Source organism: Panthera onca, chromosome D1, assembly GCF_046562875.1.
Source record: "Panthera onca isolate mPanOnc1 chromosome D1, mPanOnc1 haplotype 2, whole genome shotgun sequence".
Classification (NCBI taxonomy): domain Eukaryota; kingdom Metazoa; phylum Chordata; class Mammalia; order Carnivora; family Felidae; genus Panthera; species Panthera onca.
Window position 1 is genome coordinate 38,151,982 of NC_138348.1, and position 18,010 is coordinate 38,169,991.

Here is an 18,010-nt window from a genome sequence, read left to right on the forward strand (position 1 = left end):
CTTTCTCTCTCGGCTTATTATCAGTTATCCCCCTCCCATACTCTTCTTTTTTTCTGATATTCTAAGCCCACCATTTACTTCATATTTTCCTTAACACATGCAATGTTTCTGCATCTTTGTTCTTGCTATTCCCTCTGCTTGGGATTCACTTTCCCCACATCTCTACTTGGCTAAATTTCTCATCCTTGAAGGTCTCACTCAAAGGTCACTTCCTCTGTGACATCTTTCCTTATTCCTTTCTGCATCCTCCTAGAATACAATAATACTTCCCTTTTCCATGTCCCTATAACAAATCATTCATGACTACAAGGGCATGTCAGGTGACTGTGTATCCATTTGTCTATTCATCTCCATAACCAACAATATAATATGACCACTCATACTAAAATGCTGCAGTTTCCAAGAAATTAAAAACCTGAGACCTCTCTATCTTCCCATGTAGCACAGGTAGAAAATAAAGATGTCTCCTAAGGCTCTGGACAAATTTATGAATGGAAGAGCCACAGATGGGTATCTGTGAAAAGAAACTGGGATATAACTAAGATTTAGAGGTCAAGCCCAAAGAGACCACCAGTTTTCACTCTGTGGTCTGGATAATGCTAGAAGAACATGGGTTCCAAGCAATTTAGCAATCTTTCTGGGCCTAATCAACTAAGTGGTCTAAAGATGCATAAAATTACTGTCACTGTTAAGGAAGCACATGGCATCTAAAAATCCCAAATCCATTTGGGCCTACTGTTATTGCTGAACTCCATTAAGTTGTGGACATGTTTCAAGACTTCTTTTTCAATTGGCATGAAACACTAGTAGCTAACCTGGTGTACTGACTCTCAAGGGGGAAAGAGGCCTTTAAAAGAACTTTGAGTCTTCTTTGGTAAGTGATTAGTCATGGAGACAGCTCTCTGCAAGTCTCTGAGCTAGGTACTTCAAATTTATCTTGATCTTAATTCACTCTCACAGCAAATGTGTCTGCAGATATTAACCCAGTCTTACTGATAAAAACATGGCTCAGAAACATAAAGAATCTTGCAGAGTTCACAGAACCACACCCATGTGGAGCAGTAAGGCTGGGAACCCATTTCTCTAACTAGAGACCTTGGAATTTTGTCATGGATATCTCGGTTTCAGGTCTACTGCCACCACTTACTTGTGTGAAACTTGAGTTTCTTATTTCTTCTGTAAAGTAATAATAATATTTACTTCATGAGGTTGTTTTCAAAGTATGAGCAGATACTTATAAGAAATGTTCCCTCATTTCTACCTCCATGCTTAGGCCAGAAGGAAGATCCTGGGGCTGAGGAAGAGATTGCCAAACCGTATCTATACAGAATTATCCAATAACATTGTTCCCCCTACCCTCTCTTCCCCACCAGTTGTCTTAATTTCCATGTGTCCTTTATAAATCATATTAACTTTTCTAAATCTTATCAGAACTTCAGATAATATGTGGCTAAGTTACAGGAGAAATTATTTGGGCTATACTATGTACTATCATTCAATAGTACCTATTTAAACGCCCTTTTTCATGGATGTCCTAATTATTTATTGCAGGTTCTTTATCTTGCAGGTTCTTGTCCTGGTAAGCCTGACCATAAATTATATATTGAACCAGGGGCACCTGGGTGGCTCAGTCGGTTAAGTGTCTGACTTCATTTCAGGTCATCATCTCACAGTTCTTGAGTTTGAGTCTTGTTTTGGGCTCTTTGCTGACAGCTCCGAGCCTGGAGCCTGCTTCAGATTCTGTCCTGTCTCTCTCTGCCCTTCCCCCACTCACTCACTGACTCTCTCTCTCTCTCAAATCTAATATTAAAAAAAAATTATATAGAGAGCCAAAAACTAGGGAAAGAATTTGAAAGATTTCACTCCAAGTTTACCATTTTTTCTAGTATTTATCAATCCTGTTGAATATTTATCATATTAACATAATATTAATAATATAATAGTGATTCAATATAATAATTTTCAGGGTGTCTGGGTGGCTCAGTTGGTTAAGCATCTGTCTCTTGATTTCGGCTCAGATCATGGTATCATGGTTGTGAGTTCAAGCCCCACATCAGGCTCTGTGCTTGAAATCCTCTCTCTCCCTCTTTCTGCCCCTCCCCTGCTCGCTCTCTCTCTCTCAAAATAAATAAATATACTTAAAATAATTTAACATTATAATTTTCATGCTGTATTTCATATTTAAAATATATAAAATAACACAATTAGATGACAGAATACAAAAGCAATAAATATTCAGCATAGGTTTGAACCTTTCCATGTAAAACTTATGTTTTAAGAAAAATTCCTACTGTTATATACATAAAATTAATGGACTCAAAAGACTAATGCTGGTGTACTCAGCTCTATAGTGATATTCAGACATCCTGAAGTGCCTGACATTTTTTTTTTTTTCAACGTTTTTTTTTTTTTTTTTTTTTAATTTATTTTTGGGACAGAGAGAGACAGAGCATGAACGGGGGAGGGGCAGAGAGAGAGGGAGACACAGAATCGGAAACAGGCTCCAGGCTCCGAGCCATCAGCCCAGAGCCCGACGCGGGGCTCGAACTCACGGACCGCGAGATCGTGACCTGGCTGAAGTCGGACGCTTAACCGACTGCGCCACCCAGGCGCCCCCTGACATTTTTAAGCAGGTGTTAGAATAGCTGAAAACCTTGTGGAAAAATGCAATGTTGTGAAATCCGGGTTACTTTTAAACCATTTAAATATTTAAACCCTCAAATATGAAATTGACCCAAATTATCACTCTTTGTAGTGTAGAGAATTTGAAAGAATAATTTGTACATGATGACATACTAATCCTATTTCAATGTATAATATGCAAAGAAATGTATACATAATACTTATTGTAAAGTAAATGTAGAAATGCCAGCTGCTGGCAAGAAACAAAAGAAAATCCTGGAAAGGATTTGAAAGGTCTATATGAATAATGATACTAAGCCACAAACTAAAACATTTTGGAAAGGGTGAGAGAGAAATACTGAGGGCATAAATGTCACTAGCAGTTTCCAGACTTACAGAATTTTAGAGACAGAAAGAACTTCTGATATCATCCAGCCAATTGTACAGCTGAGGAAAAAGGCTCTGATGCTAAGTTGTTTGCTCAAGGTCACGAAGCCAATTACTAGCAATGCCTGGAATAGAATCCAGTTCTTCTCATTCCTGGTGGAATGCCTTGAAGTTGCATATTCCAAGGAGTTTAAGGGAAGAGAAAAGAACCCAGGAATAAGAGTAGAGTGAAAAAGGTTGATTTCTGGCTTTGTCTAGGTTTAAATTCAACTTTCTTCTAAGTCTAAATGAGGGAGATGATATTCCATCTTCCAAGTATAATACAGGAATCACATAGCAGAGTATTTATTTTGAATACTATCTAAAGAGGCTTATTGTCCTTGGATAATATAAACACTGGGTCAAAATAAGAAGATAAAAGCACTTTAGTGGCTAATATAATCTAGGGAAAAATGCACCAATTTCACCTTTAGCATGCCAGGACACATTTCATTTATAGTCTCTCTTTGAAGGACAATTTTGAAGCATCATAAAGAAGTTATTAATCTCTTTATGATATGACAACACTGGTCGTGTATGAGATTGAGTGGCTTCTGACATCTGGCTTGTATAGTTTTTTTCTCTTCATAGTCCTACATTCTTTGATTCTTCTTTTAATATGTATTCCATCAACTAAAGCCTACAACATAAGAAGTATTTATGAGTGCCTAGCTCAAAGACTTTCCCTACCATAGTCTGCAAATAATTTTTCCACTGTCTTTTGGCATCTGGAGTTTTGGAGGAAAGTCTGAAGCCAACCTGAAATTTCCCAGGATACGCTGACCTTATGCTGTCCTGATGCTTATGGCACTAGTACTGGTCCTGATGGCTTTACACTGATTGGTCTTGTTATAGTAAGAGAATCCTTTTGGTGTACAAATCAGTCATCCTTCTCTTTTATCTATGAAATTGGTTTTGTTGCATGTTGTGTTCTCTTCAGGAAAACCCACTACGTGTTAAATCATTACTGTCAGCTTCCATATCTGTCACGTAATCATATTTCTTTTCCACCTTTCCCTTTCATACTTAGTGGGTTTTCCCCCCTCATCTCTGTGGCAGCAGTACTGGTTTGATTCCAAAAAGCTTCTGAGGTAGTCTTCATAGTGCAGAGATTTTCCCCTCAATTCATTCTCCAGGAGCCGCTTTCCTTCTCCTTCTCGTTTAATGCTCTTGCCTTTTTGTCTATCTTGTTGGAATTCTTGCTTTAATTTCTTTGAGGGTCTAAAGAAGTTTTATCTAAATGTTTCTTCACATGTATGATCTAATTTTGTTCAAGTACGTATTCTTAATTTGTACTCCACACTCCCATTTTTGTAATATCTATGCCTAACTCCCATGTTTGTTTGTTTGTTTTCTTTCTGGTCATCATTGAATGAAGGTGGCTCTTTCTGAAACTGCCTGAGAATTTCATGATGCTGCCACTTTTTCTCCTGATCACCTGAGCATTTTTAAAATTTCTAATTGAAGTATAGTTGACATACAATAATATATTAGTTTCAGGTGTACAACATAGTGATTTTATAATTCTATACATTACTCAATACTCTCACCACAATAAGTATAGTCATCATCTGTCACCATATCATATTATCACATTATTGACTATATTCCCTATGCTCTACTTTTCATTTCCATGTTATTTATTTTATAACTAGTTTACACCTCTTAATCTCTATCTCTAATTTCACCCATCTGCTCAACCCCCTCTCCTCTAGCAACCATCAGTTCTCTTTATTATGAGGTTTCTTTTTTTGTTTGTTCATTTTTTTTCCAGATCCCACATGAGTTAAATCATATGGTATTTATCTTTATTTGACTTAGCCTAATACTCTTCAGGTCCACCCATGTAGTTGTAAATGGCCAGATTTCATTCTTTTTCATGGCTGGGTAATATTCCAACATTTCATACATGCATATGTATACCAAATCTTCTTTACCCATTCATCTATCAGTGGACACTTGGTTTGCTTCCATATCTTGGCTACATTAAATAATGTGGCAATAAATACAGGAGTGCATATGTATTTCCAACTTAGCATTTTCATTTTCTTTGGGTAAATACCCAGTAGAATTACTGGATTATAGGGTATTTCTATTTTTATTTTTTGAATAACTTCCACAGTGGTTGCACCAATATACATCCTGACCAAGAGTACAGAAGGGTTTCCTTTTCTTCATATCCTTGACAACATTTGTTATTTCTCGTCTCTTTGATACTGGCCATTCTTACTGGTATGATGTGATATCTCATTGTGGTTTTGATTTGCATTTCCCTGATGATTAATGATGCTGAGCATCTTTTCATGTGCCTACTGTCCATCTGTATGTCCTATTTGGAAAATGTCTATTCAGATATTTGCCCATTTTTTTTAATATATGAAATTTATTGTCAAATTGGTTTCCATACAACACCCAGTGCTCATCCCAAAAGGTGCCCTCCTCAATACCCATCCCCCACCCTCCCCTCCCTCCCACCCCCCATCAACCCTCAGTTTGTTCTCAGTTTTTAACAGTCTCTTATGCTTTGGCTCTCTCCCACTCTAACCTCTTTTTTTTTTTTTTTTCCTTCCCCTCCCCCATGGGTTTCTGTTAAGTTTCTCAGGATCCACATAAGAGTGAAACCATATGGTATCTGTCTTTCTCTGTATGGCTTATTTCACTTAGCATCACACTCTCCAGTTCCATCCACGTTGCTACAAAAGGCCATATTTCATTTTTTCTCATTGCCACATAGTATTACTGCTAGGAATTTATCCAAGGGATACAGGAGTACTGACGCATAGGGGCACTTGTACCCCAATGTTTATAGCAGCACTCTCAACAATACCCAAATTATGGAAAGAGCCTAAATGTCCATCAACTGATGAATGGATAAAGAAATTGTGGTTTATATACACAATGGATATTTGCCCATTTTTAACCAGATTATTTTTGGTGATCAGTATCAGTTCTTTATATATTATGATATTATCTCTATCAGATATATTATTTGCAATATCTTCTCTCATTCAGTAGACCTTTCCATTTTATTGCTGGTTTCCTTTGTTGTGCCAAAGGCTTTTATTTGTTACAATCCTAATAGTTTATTTTTGCTTTTGTTTCCTTTAGCATGAGGAGACATGTCTAGAAAAATATTGCTAAGGCTGATGGCAAAGAAATTACTGCCTATATGTTCTTTTAGGAATTTTATGGCTTCAGGTCTCCTATTTCGTTCTTTAATCCATTTCAAGTTATTTTTGTATATAAGTGTAAGGAAGTGATCCAGTTTCACTCTTTTGCATGTAGCTGTACGATTTTCTCAACATAATTTATTAAAGAGACTGCCACCTTTGTTGTAGGTTAACTGACCATATGAGTGTGGATACATTTCTGGTCTCTCTATTCTGTTCCAGTGACCTATGTCTGTTTCTGTGCAAGTACCACACTGTTTTGATCAATATAGCTTTATGGTGTATCTGAAATCTGGGATTGTGATACCTCCAGCTGTGTTCTTTCTCAAGTTTTCTTTGGCTACTTGGGGTCTTTTGTGGTTCCATAAAAATTTTAGGGTTATTTGTTCTAGTTTTATGAAAAATACTAGGGACTTCCCTGAATCTGTAGACTGCTTTGACTCTGCTTCTTTGAATAGTAAACCTTGACCCTTTGCTGGCTTGTATAATTCTGCTATTATGTGATTTAGTTTTATTTGAATTTGAAAACAAGAGTATGGTTTAACAGCCAGTATTTCTGTCTCAGTCTTGACTTCTTAGCCTCAAAGATGGTGACGCCATTATAGTCCATTTGGATGCTTATGTGTTGGAGCTACTGCTTATGAAATTGGATTAAAATACTTCTAGATGCAAATAATAGAAAAAAGCAGGGCCACAAATTCATTTTTTTGAGAATGATCTACAGAATTTGATTTAGGGTTTTTAATTTAGTTTCTTTTTTAAAGAACTTTTTAGAGCTTTTTTTTAACTTAGCTTCTTTTTTTAAAAAAAAGTTTTATTTCTTTTGAGAGAGAGAGAGTACATGAGAGTTGAGCGGGGCTAGGGAGGCAGTTCAGAGAGGGAGAGAGAGAATCTCAAACAGGCTCTTTGCTGTCAGCACAGAACCCAATGCAGAGCTCAAGCTCACAAACTGAGATTTTGATTTGAGTCAAAACCAAGGGTTGGATGGACACTTAACTCACCAAGCCACTCAGGCACCCCTTTAATTTATCTCCTAAATCAAAGCTGTCCTCTCCTTCCACAAGTTCTTGGAAGCTATGCTATTAATGAGTAATAAATGCAATTGGAAAACGAAGAAACAAAGAAGGAAATCTTCCCTGTATTTTATTCATAAGGTGGTGGGGTGGTGATAGAGGTGCCATTACATTAACAATATAAGATTACAAGGATTGTTCATTTTTTTGTGGAATTTCAGTCTAATCCTCTGACTTTGGCAAGAGTTTAAAGAGTCAAAGCAGAATAAATCAACTTATATTGCTTGGATTATTAGCATAATTAATTAATGAAACTTTGGGAAGTTTTAATGATTGCTAAGTTCCCTCCCATGGGCCTAAATAAAACAAAAACTGAAAAAGATATTTTGGTTTCACACAGTACTCAAGACTCAACAAAAATCTCTTATTGATTCCAGAGACTGGGGCTCTGCAAATCCTAAAAAGGATTTCCAGGTCAGGTTGTGGTCATCCTCGTAAGTTTGGGAAAAACAATATTTTCTAGAAAAGCACTAATAAAGGAATTCCTTCTTGTTTTGCTGGCTGAATGGAGAGCTAACTGCCAACCTTTTCTATATACCTTTCTCAACTATTTTAAACCACAACAAGCTTTTCTTTCTGTTAAAAACTTTGCCCTTTGTGTCACTAATATAGTACTAAGGTTACAGTTTGAGCTCAATCAGGTTAGATTGCCTATTTAATCAGTTTTAAATACATGAGCAGATATCATCTGTGGAGAGTTATAGGACTTGTGGCAGAATAAGAAAACAATGAAATTTGGGGCAAACTACTAGAATTCAAGTCCCAGCTTGGATATTTATGTATTGTGATATTTAGGGTACATTACTTGCCCTAAAACTCAGAAACTTTATCTTTCAAAGCTGTGCTATAAGAATTAAGTGTGATGCTGTTTTTAAATTACAGGGTGCTTGGAACAGAGGAGGTGCTCAGTAAATGGGGTCACTGGACCTGTGTTTGGATGTGTTGAACGAGATGCATGTATAAGGTAAAAAGTGAGCATGATGGAGTAATGATCTAAACACTTGGTAATGTAGCTCTCCTAAATGGGTGCTCCCAGGTCCTTTGGAGGTGTGGTAGACTTGAAGACAGGTGAATGAAGGTTCGTTTCCATTCTATTCCCAGGGAGCTCTCTGAATTTATCAGGACACCAACTCCCTAAGAGACTACTAAACAAGTCATTTCTTGTGGTTCCCATGCCCATAAAGCCCAAGATTAAAAAGTCCCATCCACAGACATAAAAATACAATGCAAGAGCTACAGTAAAGCAGTTTCAAAGGAAAATGAATAAGCAAGATCAACAAAAGAAAAAATAAAGCACAAGGAAATCAAACATTTTAATAGGCCCATTTTGCAAAGCATAAAGCTAAAACCGGGGGATGACAGGCTTATTTTCATAAGCATTAAACTCACTTCCAAACAACTTAATGTAAGGAATAGCCAGCCCAGCAGTGAGAACGGAAAGAAGACATCATCTATCAGAAGGTCTCATACTATCATTTCCATTTGTTCAGAACAGAGGTCCACCTATCTCTGACCGCTGGAAGCAAGCCTATGTGCCTTGCTTTTCTGGATGATGTTACCACAAAAATAAGCAAGTTCATGCAGGTGATCATTTCAGGCAAAGAGTAGTTTTAATCAGCAAGTCTGTGTAAGTGTGGAATGAGAGCTCATTAAATCTCTCACCCAACCAACCTAAAAGGCACTGCAGGCTCTCGGTGGGAGCACCAACATTGGTTTCTCTGCCCTACTCCCCCTGTGCTCTGCAGTCTCTTCTCAACTGCACACCTCACTTCTCACTAATGGCATGATCAATTCAAAACAGGTTTGCCTGCCACTCAGCATCATCATTAGCTGTAGCATGGATTAGAATGAGAGAAGCCTTTTCAGAAACTACAGGAGACCAGCAAGTCAACGCCTGGGGGAAAGAGGTGGGGTGGAAGAGAAGAGTGAAGGGAGGAAAAGAACAGTTACAATTCCTGCCGCACTGTATTAGTCTCACCTTGCAGGAACAGACAGAGCACCTGTCTTCTTTCAAGGTCCACACTTGTCCATTGTGCTTCAGTCCTCCTTCATGAGGGCAGTCACCAGAGCAGGAGGGCCCAGAGGGACAGAGGCAGTCAAAGCCCCCTGCCAGGTTGATGCAGGCAGAATCATTCCAACAGGTATGGGTTCTTAAGGCACATTCATCAATGTCTGCAATAAAGAAGGCACAGAGCTTTACAATTTAGCCAAGATTGTGATTAGAAAATAGTCATTTACAATAGCATTAATATTACCGAGCATTTACTTAGTATTAATATTACTAAGCTGTTCACATGCATTATCTCATTTACTCTGCAAAGCAGCTCTGTGTAGGAAAATCTGTTCCTATATTTTGCAAATAATGAAGCTGAGGCTCATAGAAATGAAATAGCATGCCTACGGTCATATAGCTAATAGGTGGCAGGTCTCATACTCAAACCTGCAGCTGTTGGACTCCAATTACTAAATTATCCAGTAGCAGCTCTAATCCAGTTTTAGGATATTCTTGAGAGCTGTACCATCTAGAGGCCATAAATAGTCCTAATTCATTAACAGTGGGGATGCACCCTATACAGATCTGGGTCTTTTAGAAAAGGTGTGAATAGATCATCCACTGAGTAGGAATAAGTGGGCAATTAGGGCAACCTTGAACCAATCAGACTCCCCCAGATCCTGGGGCCAAGTGTGAAAGAAGAGGGACTAATTCTTGGTAGTTGTCTTGCCTAATCAAATCCTCTCCATCCTAATGGTCAGAAGCATTTTTGTCCCCAGAAAAAAACATCTTAGAGCTATGGTACATATAGCATGGATGAGGATGGAAGACACACATATATTTTACGGTTTTTGAATGACAGCTAAATATGGAGGGAAAGCAAAAATCCAGTCAGCTTTCCCAGACATTCAAAGCTTGAGTGACCTTAACATCTCAAACACATAGCTGTCCAGTCCTGGATTGAGCCTCTTCCCAGTGGGCAATCTATTACTTCAAAAGGTAGCCAATTCCATCGGATAACTCTTTTAGAAATGTCTTCCTTAAATGAAATGAAATATATTTTCCTAGAACTCCTACTTATTGGTGCTAGTTCTTAGACCACTCAAGAAAAGTCAACTTGAGTTTTCTTATTTGTGACAATCTTTACACGATTTAAAGATATCAGTCATTTGTTTATCATAGTCTTGTACTCCACTGGTCAATCTAGTGCTATGTCCTTCAAATATCCTTCAGATGATCCTTCTGTGCACAAGGTTTTTTTGAACACTAGGTATTATAAATGTTAACAATGACATTTAAGACATTGTCCTTATGTAGGTGACAAGGAGAAACACTAGAAGAACATATAGATAACTATTGTTAGGCATCTGATCAGGAAGTTTAATCCCTATAGTAAGTTAAAATAAGAACATTATAGATTGGGGTGCTTGGGTGGCTCAGTTGGTTAAGCGTCCGACTTAGGCTCAGGTCATGATCTCACGGTTTGTGAGTTCAAGTCCCGTATTGGGGTTTCTGCTGTCAGTTCAGAGCCCACTTCAAATCCTCTGTTCCCTAATCTCTGCCCCTCCCCCCGACTCTCTCTTTCAAAAATAAACAAACGTTAAAAAAAAAAAAGAACAGTATGAATTAACTTACTCTACTTCCTAAATTTCATGTTAAATATGTATAGGTTGTGGGCATTTGGTTAAGGGTTATGAGCTAAATTAAAGAAAAAATAATTCTAAGTGGCATTTTCTCCTAAAGTACTCAAAGCAATAGTGCTTAAAGGCATAATATATATTTACTGTTAGTGCTTTATACTTATATAGTGTGTCAACGTTTTTTGAAGCTTTTCCAGGAATTATGTCATATAATTGCAAAGACGGAAATAGTTACTTTCGTTTTACAAAATAAGAAACTAAGGCACAGAGATGAATAAGTGGTCACACATCTAGTACCACGTTGAAGCAAAGGTGGTATCCTGGGCCTTGTAACACATGCTCTAGAGCTCTTTTCTGAACCAACTCAAGGTCTAGAGTCATCTTTCAGAATACTAGAATGTTCTGTGGTTTTATCTACTTTCAACTATTAACCCTCTAGATATTGCAACTCACTTCCAAGCATAAGATCTTATATGGATCCTCTTTAGTATCCTTACTTGAAATTCTGAGAATTACATAATTACTCAAAGTTTTCTATAATTTTGCAACTACTCTGACTTAAAAATAATGAGAAATAAATGACCTATCTTCTATTACTGACTGCATGCACTGTTGGAAAATTTGGCTTCACAGTAAAGGTACAAAGTGGAAAATGTTACGGAGTTCAAATACTTTATTCCAAGATTTATTTTTGTCTTTGTCTCATTAAATGTAGTCTCAGTCAAGACATTTAGTTAATTAACAACGATTCCTCTTTTTGTTGTTGTTGCTAAGTTTATTTATTTATTTTGAGACAGACAAGCACACAAGCAGGGGAGGGGCAGAGAGAGAGGGGGTTGGAGGATCTGAAGCAGGCTCTGCATTGACAGCAGAGAGCTCGATGAGGGGTTGGAATTCACAAACCATGAGATCATGACCTGAGCCAGTCAGACACTTAACCGACTGAGCCACCCAGGCACCCCATGATTCCTCCTTTAAAAACTGTGGAAATGAACCCAAATTACAATACCCAGATTCCCAGTCAACTACAATCTGACCTCAGTTATGTCTTTACTGTTCCATTGTGTCCATGCTATTCTCCACACATCTGACCATATGGTGCTCCTACCTGGAAACCTTTCTTGTCTCCCAAGTCTTCTTCTTCTAACTCTTCTCAATTAAGAGTGGCATTGGATGTGGGAGTCAGGCGACCCATGTTTGAAAACAAGTTCTCAATTTAATTGAGTGCTTACTACATAAAAGGCATTTTACATATCACTGTATGTCCTTGGTCACATTATTTAGCCTCTCTGACACTTATTTATCCCCTGTTTAAAACAATACCCAATGAATTTCTGGTCTTTTAAAAATTGTAGATAACATAAGAACTCATATATTTCTTGATGTAAAGAATGTGGATATTTAAGACAAAGTTCAAGCCCTACCTCCTCAATTAAGCATCTCCCAATATTATGCCAATTCATAGTAATCAGTCACTTCCTTAAACTCCCACTGCAGTGACAACATTGGTGGCAGATCCTATCTTGGAACAATACTAAACTGATATGTTTGCATTATTCTCACTCCTTGGCTTTTGCTCAAAGTGGCAATGAAAATATTTGGTCTTACTCTTCTCTAATCACATATACACTCTAGTTTGGATGTCTGGGAGATACAGATAGAGAGTAACTTGATAGATAACACATGGAATCATAAAAAATATTCAGATTTCTCTGAACTCTGTGTTAACTCAAATCTTCACACCAGTCCCTGACTACTACATTAGCCTCCTATCTGGTCTTCCTGACTCCAGCGACTTCTCATTCTAATCCAATGATTTTCAATTGTGGGCTCAGTAGACACATTTGAGGAGCTCTTAACAAGTACTGGTGCCTGGGCTCACCGCCACTAGAGACTGATTTAATTGGTGTATAAAGTAGGATCCAGATATTGGGGCTCTGTTCAGTCAGATGAGAATGACTGCTCTAAATACCTTCCGCAAGGGACTGGTGTTCTAAAAAGCAAATTTGTCCATATCACACCCCTGCTTACCATCTCTCAGTCGTCCTCTGATGTCTATAATAGATGATTTAAGCTCCCAGCATATAAGCCTTGATCTAACACTCCAGTTGTTAGCTTCTGTCTCTTCCCCTTTTTGTTCAAAAGCAATGGGTTATCCACAAAGAGTCCATGTTGTTTCCTCTATGCCTTTTCTCATTATGGGAGTACTCTCCCTCTCCTTTCTCTCCTTCCTCTTAGTCTGCATGGAATGGGTTGGTGTATAAATTAATTTACAAAGTAAGCAGTTCCCTTCCTATGATATCTTCATTCCTATGTCATGTTCAAAATCAAGATCAAGCATCACCATTCTTCATTCTGTGAAACAGTCACTATTGACTCTGTACTCTATATACAATGCTATCCTTGCATTTAGCTCTTACACACTTAATATATCCATCTCCATAGATAGTGAGCTCACTGAGAACAAGGACTAAATCTTTTTTCCTTATTCTCTTCTCAGTGCCGAGTACAATAGAAAGCACTGTGGTTGTACAATGTTTTCACTTAACTTACTTAATCCGGGAAGTTTATAAACCATTACTATTATAAAGCCGATTTCACTAAAATTTGGTCTCTTGGGTGTTCAGAAAGCAGAAGACAGAACCACAACCTTCCCCTTCAGGGAACACATTTTATTGTTAAGTTTTCATCTGGGGAAGCCCATAAGTCTGGTTTATAGTATAATAAATATGGCAAAATAGTAACCACACTGAAACAGGAAGGCAACCTTCCCTCCTCCGTCCCCACTCCAGTTTCCTGTCAAATGCATGAGGACAAGGACAGAGGAAGGCCCATTAACAAAGCACTTCAGAAAATGTCTGGAAGAGTAATTTCAAGATTCCAACCAGTAGCTGCAAAAGAATCTTTAACTTAAGGTCTTCTCTGAAATCCTCTCTAAATTGGCAATTAATGGCCAACTATAACATGCTTTTCTAATATTTAATTATTTTTTTCATTTACAAAGTTGTAAGCATATTGGCAGTGTTTCTCTCTCAATTAAAACACACCTAGTGTGCGCAAAAAAACCCTGGATTTGCTTTTGCTGCTCCAAAATGAAAGGATTTTGCAGTTGAATATAGGACCATATTGTCTACAAAGTTCCATGTAATTGCTTTACTTATGACACAGAAATCTAATTCAGCTTCCATGCAATTTAACAGATTTATGGAAAGCCAGATGTTAGCAATTATGGAAACCCACATCATTCATATTCTTGGTAATACAGACCTGTTTGCTCTGCACAAAGCCAACTTAATCTATTATACATATCCCAAGGCATCCAAAGGGAGGAGGCACCCTATTTACATATTGCAACTGTTGTTCTCTGCTGAGCAAACACAAAGACATTCACCCATGATACTTACCAAAATCATCTGACAGGCCTCCAATGACAAAGAGGCAATGAAACAAAAATCAGGCAAAATATTCCACACTCAAATCTATAATCATTAAAGTGTACTTGTTTTTTCTTATTGTAAGTAATGGCTTTTTGTGATTTCCTTGTGTTTCTCCTTGTAAATTCATTATTTAAATGTTCCATGCTCAGATGAGAATTTCCTCAATAAAATTCTATGGCTAAGCTTACATTAGAACTAATTTTCTTGCATTGACATTTTCACAATTTCTGAAAGCTGTTATTATTATACTCAATTTTGCTTTTAAAAAAAGTCTGGTTGTGCCTAGTCAATCTGCTTTGTTCTTTAATTTGAGGTTCTTAGGTTATTTGGGCATGTAAGAAAACACAATTCAGAAATGTTTATATCAGCAGCAATCAAACCAATCCCAATGTAGCCTCGAACAGTTTCCCTACCCTTCGAGAAAAATGGCTCTGCAGAAATTTTAATAGCATAACAACTGTAATGGTACCTGCCTCAGGAGCTAAAAGTTCTGCAGGTTGATTTCAGAGATCAAGAGAAACATTTTTGTCAGGGGTTTGGTAGCAGGTCAATTTTTTCATTATCCCATATTCCACTTTCTTGAATAACTTTCATATCCCATCTAGTCTTCCTTTCAAACTCAAAACAGGTGATGTGTCAGAAAACAAAATTTAACCTGGGGTTTGAATATCCAGCTGTGTGTGTTCTGACTTGGAAATCATTACCAGACATTAATAGCTTGGAAATGAGAACAGAGCTTGGGGGTTTATTAATGATAGACCAGATAGAGCGCAGCTGCCTCTCCCATAGCTAAAGTAACATTGCCTCTTTTACAGTGGCAGTGAGAAAATGACAGGGAAAAATATACACACTGCACATCAGCAAAATTAAGTGGAAAACAAACAAACAAACAAACAAAAAACAAAACAGGAAATCCAAGGTCTGAAGTGGCTTGCAAAATACAAGGCTAATGAAATTTTAACCTGCACAGAAAGTTTCAGGTCCCAAACTAGAACACAGACTATTAAAGATGGGGTTGATACACATTGGAACCATCAGAAGAGCTCCATCAGCATGAAGAGGGATTAAACTCATGTCAGTTTAATGAAACATGAGGGGTTCAGCCTGAAAAGGTAAAGACTAAAAGAAAAGTAAGCTACAACTTGGTCTCTTTGAGATGCTGTTATGTACCTCTTGGGAAGAAGTTCCAACGTCCCTCCAGTGTTAACTCCTCTTTGTTCCAGCCTCCTCCAGGAAGAAACCCTTTCCTACAGCGTGTCTCTTACCATCAGTGTGTAATTCTGTTACTCTCCAATGAGTCTTCCCTTTTTCCTTTAACTGAGCAGACCCTCTCTTTAAGCAAAGGAAAAAGAAAAACACCTTGTTTGGGCTCACTCTTTCCTAAGCCATTCCCTAGATCCAGGTCTTTTTTTCCTCAGTGTCCACCATTAGCAGCTACCTGCATTTACACATCTTCACCCTCTCCTAAATGTTTGCAAGCTTCCATGTGACCCTCTCTTTGAAGCCTAAATCCTGAAGTTTCTCACAACTCTTAGTTTGCAAAATCATCACCCTTTAATAAATTATAATATTTGTTATATTATAACAACTCCAAATTATGGAAAAAGCCTAAATGTCCTTCAACTGATGAATGGATAAAGAAATTGTGGTTTATATACACAATGGAATACTACTTGGCAACGAGAAAGAATGAAATATGGCCTTTTGTAGAAACTTGGATGGAGTTGGAGAGTGTTATGCTAAGTGAAATAAGTCATACAGAGAAAGATACCATCTGTTTTCACTCTTATCTGGATCCTGAGAAACTTAACAGAAGACCATGGGGGAGGGGAAGGAAAAAAAAAAGAGGTTAGAGAGGGAGGGAGCCAAAACATAACAGACTCTTAAAAACTGAGAACAAACTGAGGGTTGATGGGGGGGGGGGTGGTGGGAGGGAGGGGAAAGTGGGTGATGGGCATTGAGGAGGGCACCTGTTGGGATGATCACTGGGTGTTGTATGGAAACCAATTTGACAATAAATTTCATTTAAAAAAAAATTTAAAAATAAAAAAAAATGTTACAATATTTGTTATTTCAGTCTAAATGCTCTCTTCTTGACCCTTGTGGGGTATGACAGTGCTCTATTCATCTTCTTACCTCTTTATTCCTCCAATCACTAATCACCAATCATTAATTTACTAACTACAACTATATTTATTGAGCATCTACTCTTTCCTAGACATAGTGCTAGGGACCGGGGATAAAATAGGCAAATACAGATATGGTCCAACAAGTAAGGACCCTGTGTGGAGACGTCTCCAGTTTTTCTAAGGTTCCATCTCTGGTGGTTGCTTTCTTCCCCCTCAGAGGAAGCAGCATAACATACCAACGAAAAGCCTAAGTTTTGGAATCCAGAAGCTTTAGGTGCCAGTTAATGTGACCAGTTGTCCCAGTTGGCCTAGGACTGAGGGAGTCCCTGAGATAGGTGACTTTCAGTGCTAAACCTAGGAAAGTTCTAGGCAAATGGAGACAAATGAGTCACCTGCACCTTAGTCCCATCCCTGCAACTGTAGTAGATTTACCTAACATTTCTGAACCTTGGTCCTATCATTTGAAAAGTATGGATAAAAAAATACCTCCAGGGATAATCTGATAATTTGAGTAAGCATATAACACAATGCTTATCATGTAGTAATTTCTCAAAAATGATTAGCTGCTATTATCATTGTTCTTGTTCATACTGTGTCTGTATTTTTCATCTTTCATAGCATTCATTTCATCTCATGAATTCCCTTGACCCATCTTTTCAGGATATACTCAAATCCTTACCACCAGTCCTGAGCTCTTTGTAAGCTGACACCTTCATCTGTTCACTGAGGATTTCCTCTTGAATTCTAAATTCTCACACAAATTCTCATGGATTTGATCAGTACATTGGCCAGCCAAAGCCAGAAATGCTAACACTCTAAGCTCTCCCTGAACCCTGATCAGTAAATCTGGTGTTAATATTCAGTGACTATTATTTTTTTTTTAATTTTTTTTAAAGTTTATTTATTTTTGAGACAGAGAGAGACAGAGCATGAACGGGGGAGGGTCAGAGAGAGAAGGAGACACAGAATCGGAAGAGGCTCCAGGCTCTGAGACATCAGCCTAGAGCCAACGCGGGGCTTGAACTCACGGAACGCAAGATCGTGACCTGAACTGAAGTCGGATGCCTAACCGACTGAGCCACCCAGGCGCCCCTCAGTGACAATTATTAAAAGGATATAGTTGTTTGGTTGTTTTTTGTTTTTTTTTTTTTGACACTTGATGAAGGTGGCTTGGTCACAGACCACATTTATAGGCTGTGCAAATTTGGGTGTTCTAATGCAGATGGAGAAAACAATTCATTCTAGGTTAGAAAACAAGAGTAGCAAAAAAGCAGAATAGCTTCCTAAATTAACCAAGTTGGTTTACATTCTGCCATGAATAACTCATGCTTCTTTACTTAGTGATTAAATGTGTTCAAAATCAATACGATTCTGACCAGTGGCGAAAATAAAAAATCTAGAAATATTGAAATACTTGCTATCCAAAGAGAATTTTACTGCATACAGAGGCTACAGTGCTGATGCCAGCAACCCTAGATTTCTGTTTTTATATATCTGCTTATAGGTGAGAGGGTGGGTTA

At 37.8% G+C, this 18,010-nt stretch overlaps 1 protein-coding gene across 2 annotated transcripts in view; it reads right to left on the reverse strand.

Annotated features, from left to right (window-relative positions):
* Nucleotides 1-18,010, reverse strand: part of NELL1 (neural EGFL like 1) — an 875,786-nt gene that overhangs the window by 10,468 nt on the left and 847,308 nt on the right. For both annotated transcript variants that reach the window (XM_060606214.3, XM_060606213.3), the window contains one exon: nt 9,270-9,463. In XM_060606214.3, coding sequence (XP_060462197.2) covers nt 9,270-9,463 — 194 coding nt within the window. The remainder of the gene's footprint in view (nt 1-9,269; nt 9,464-18,010) is intronic.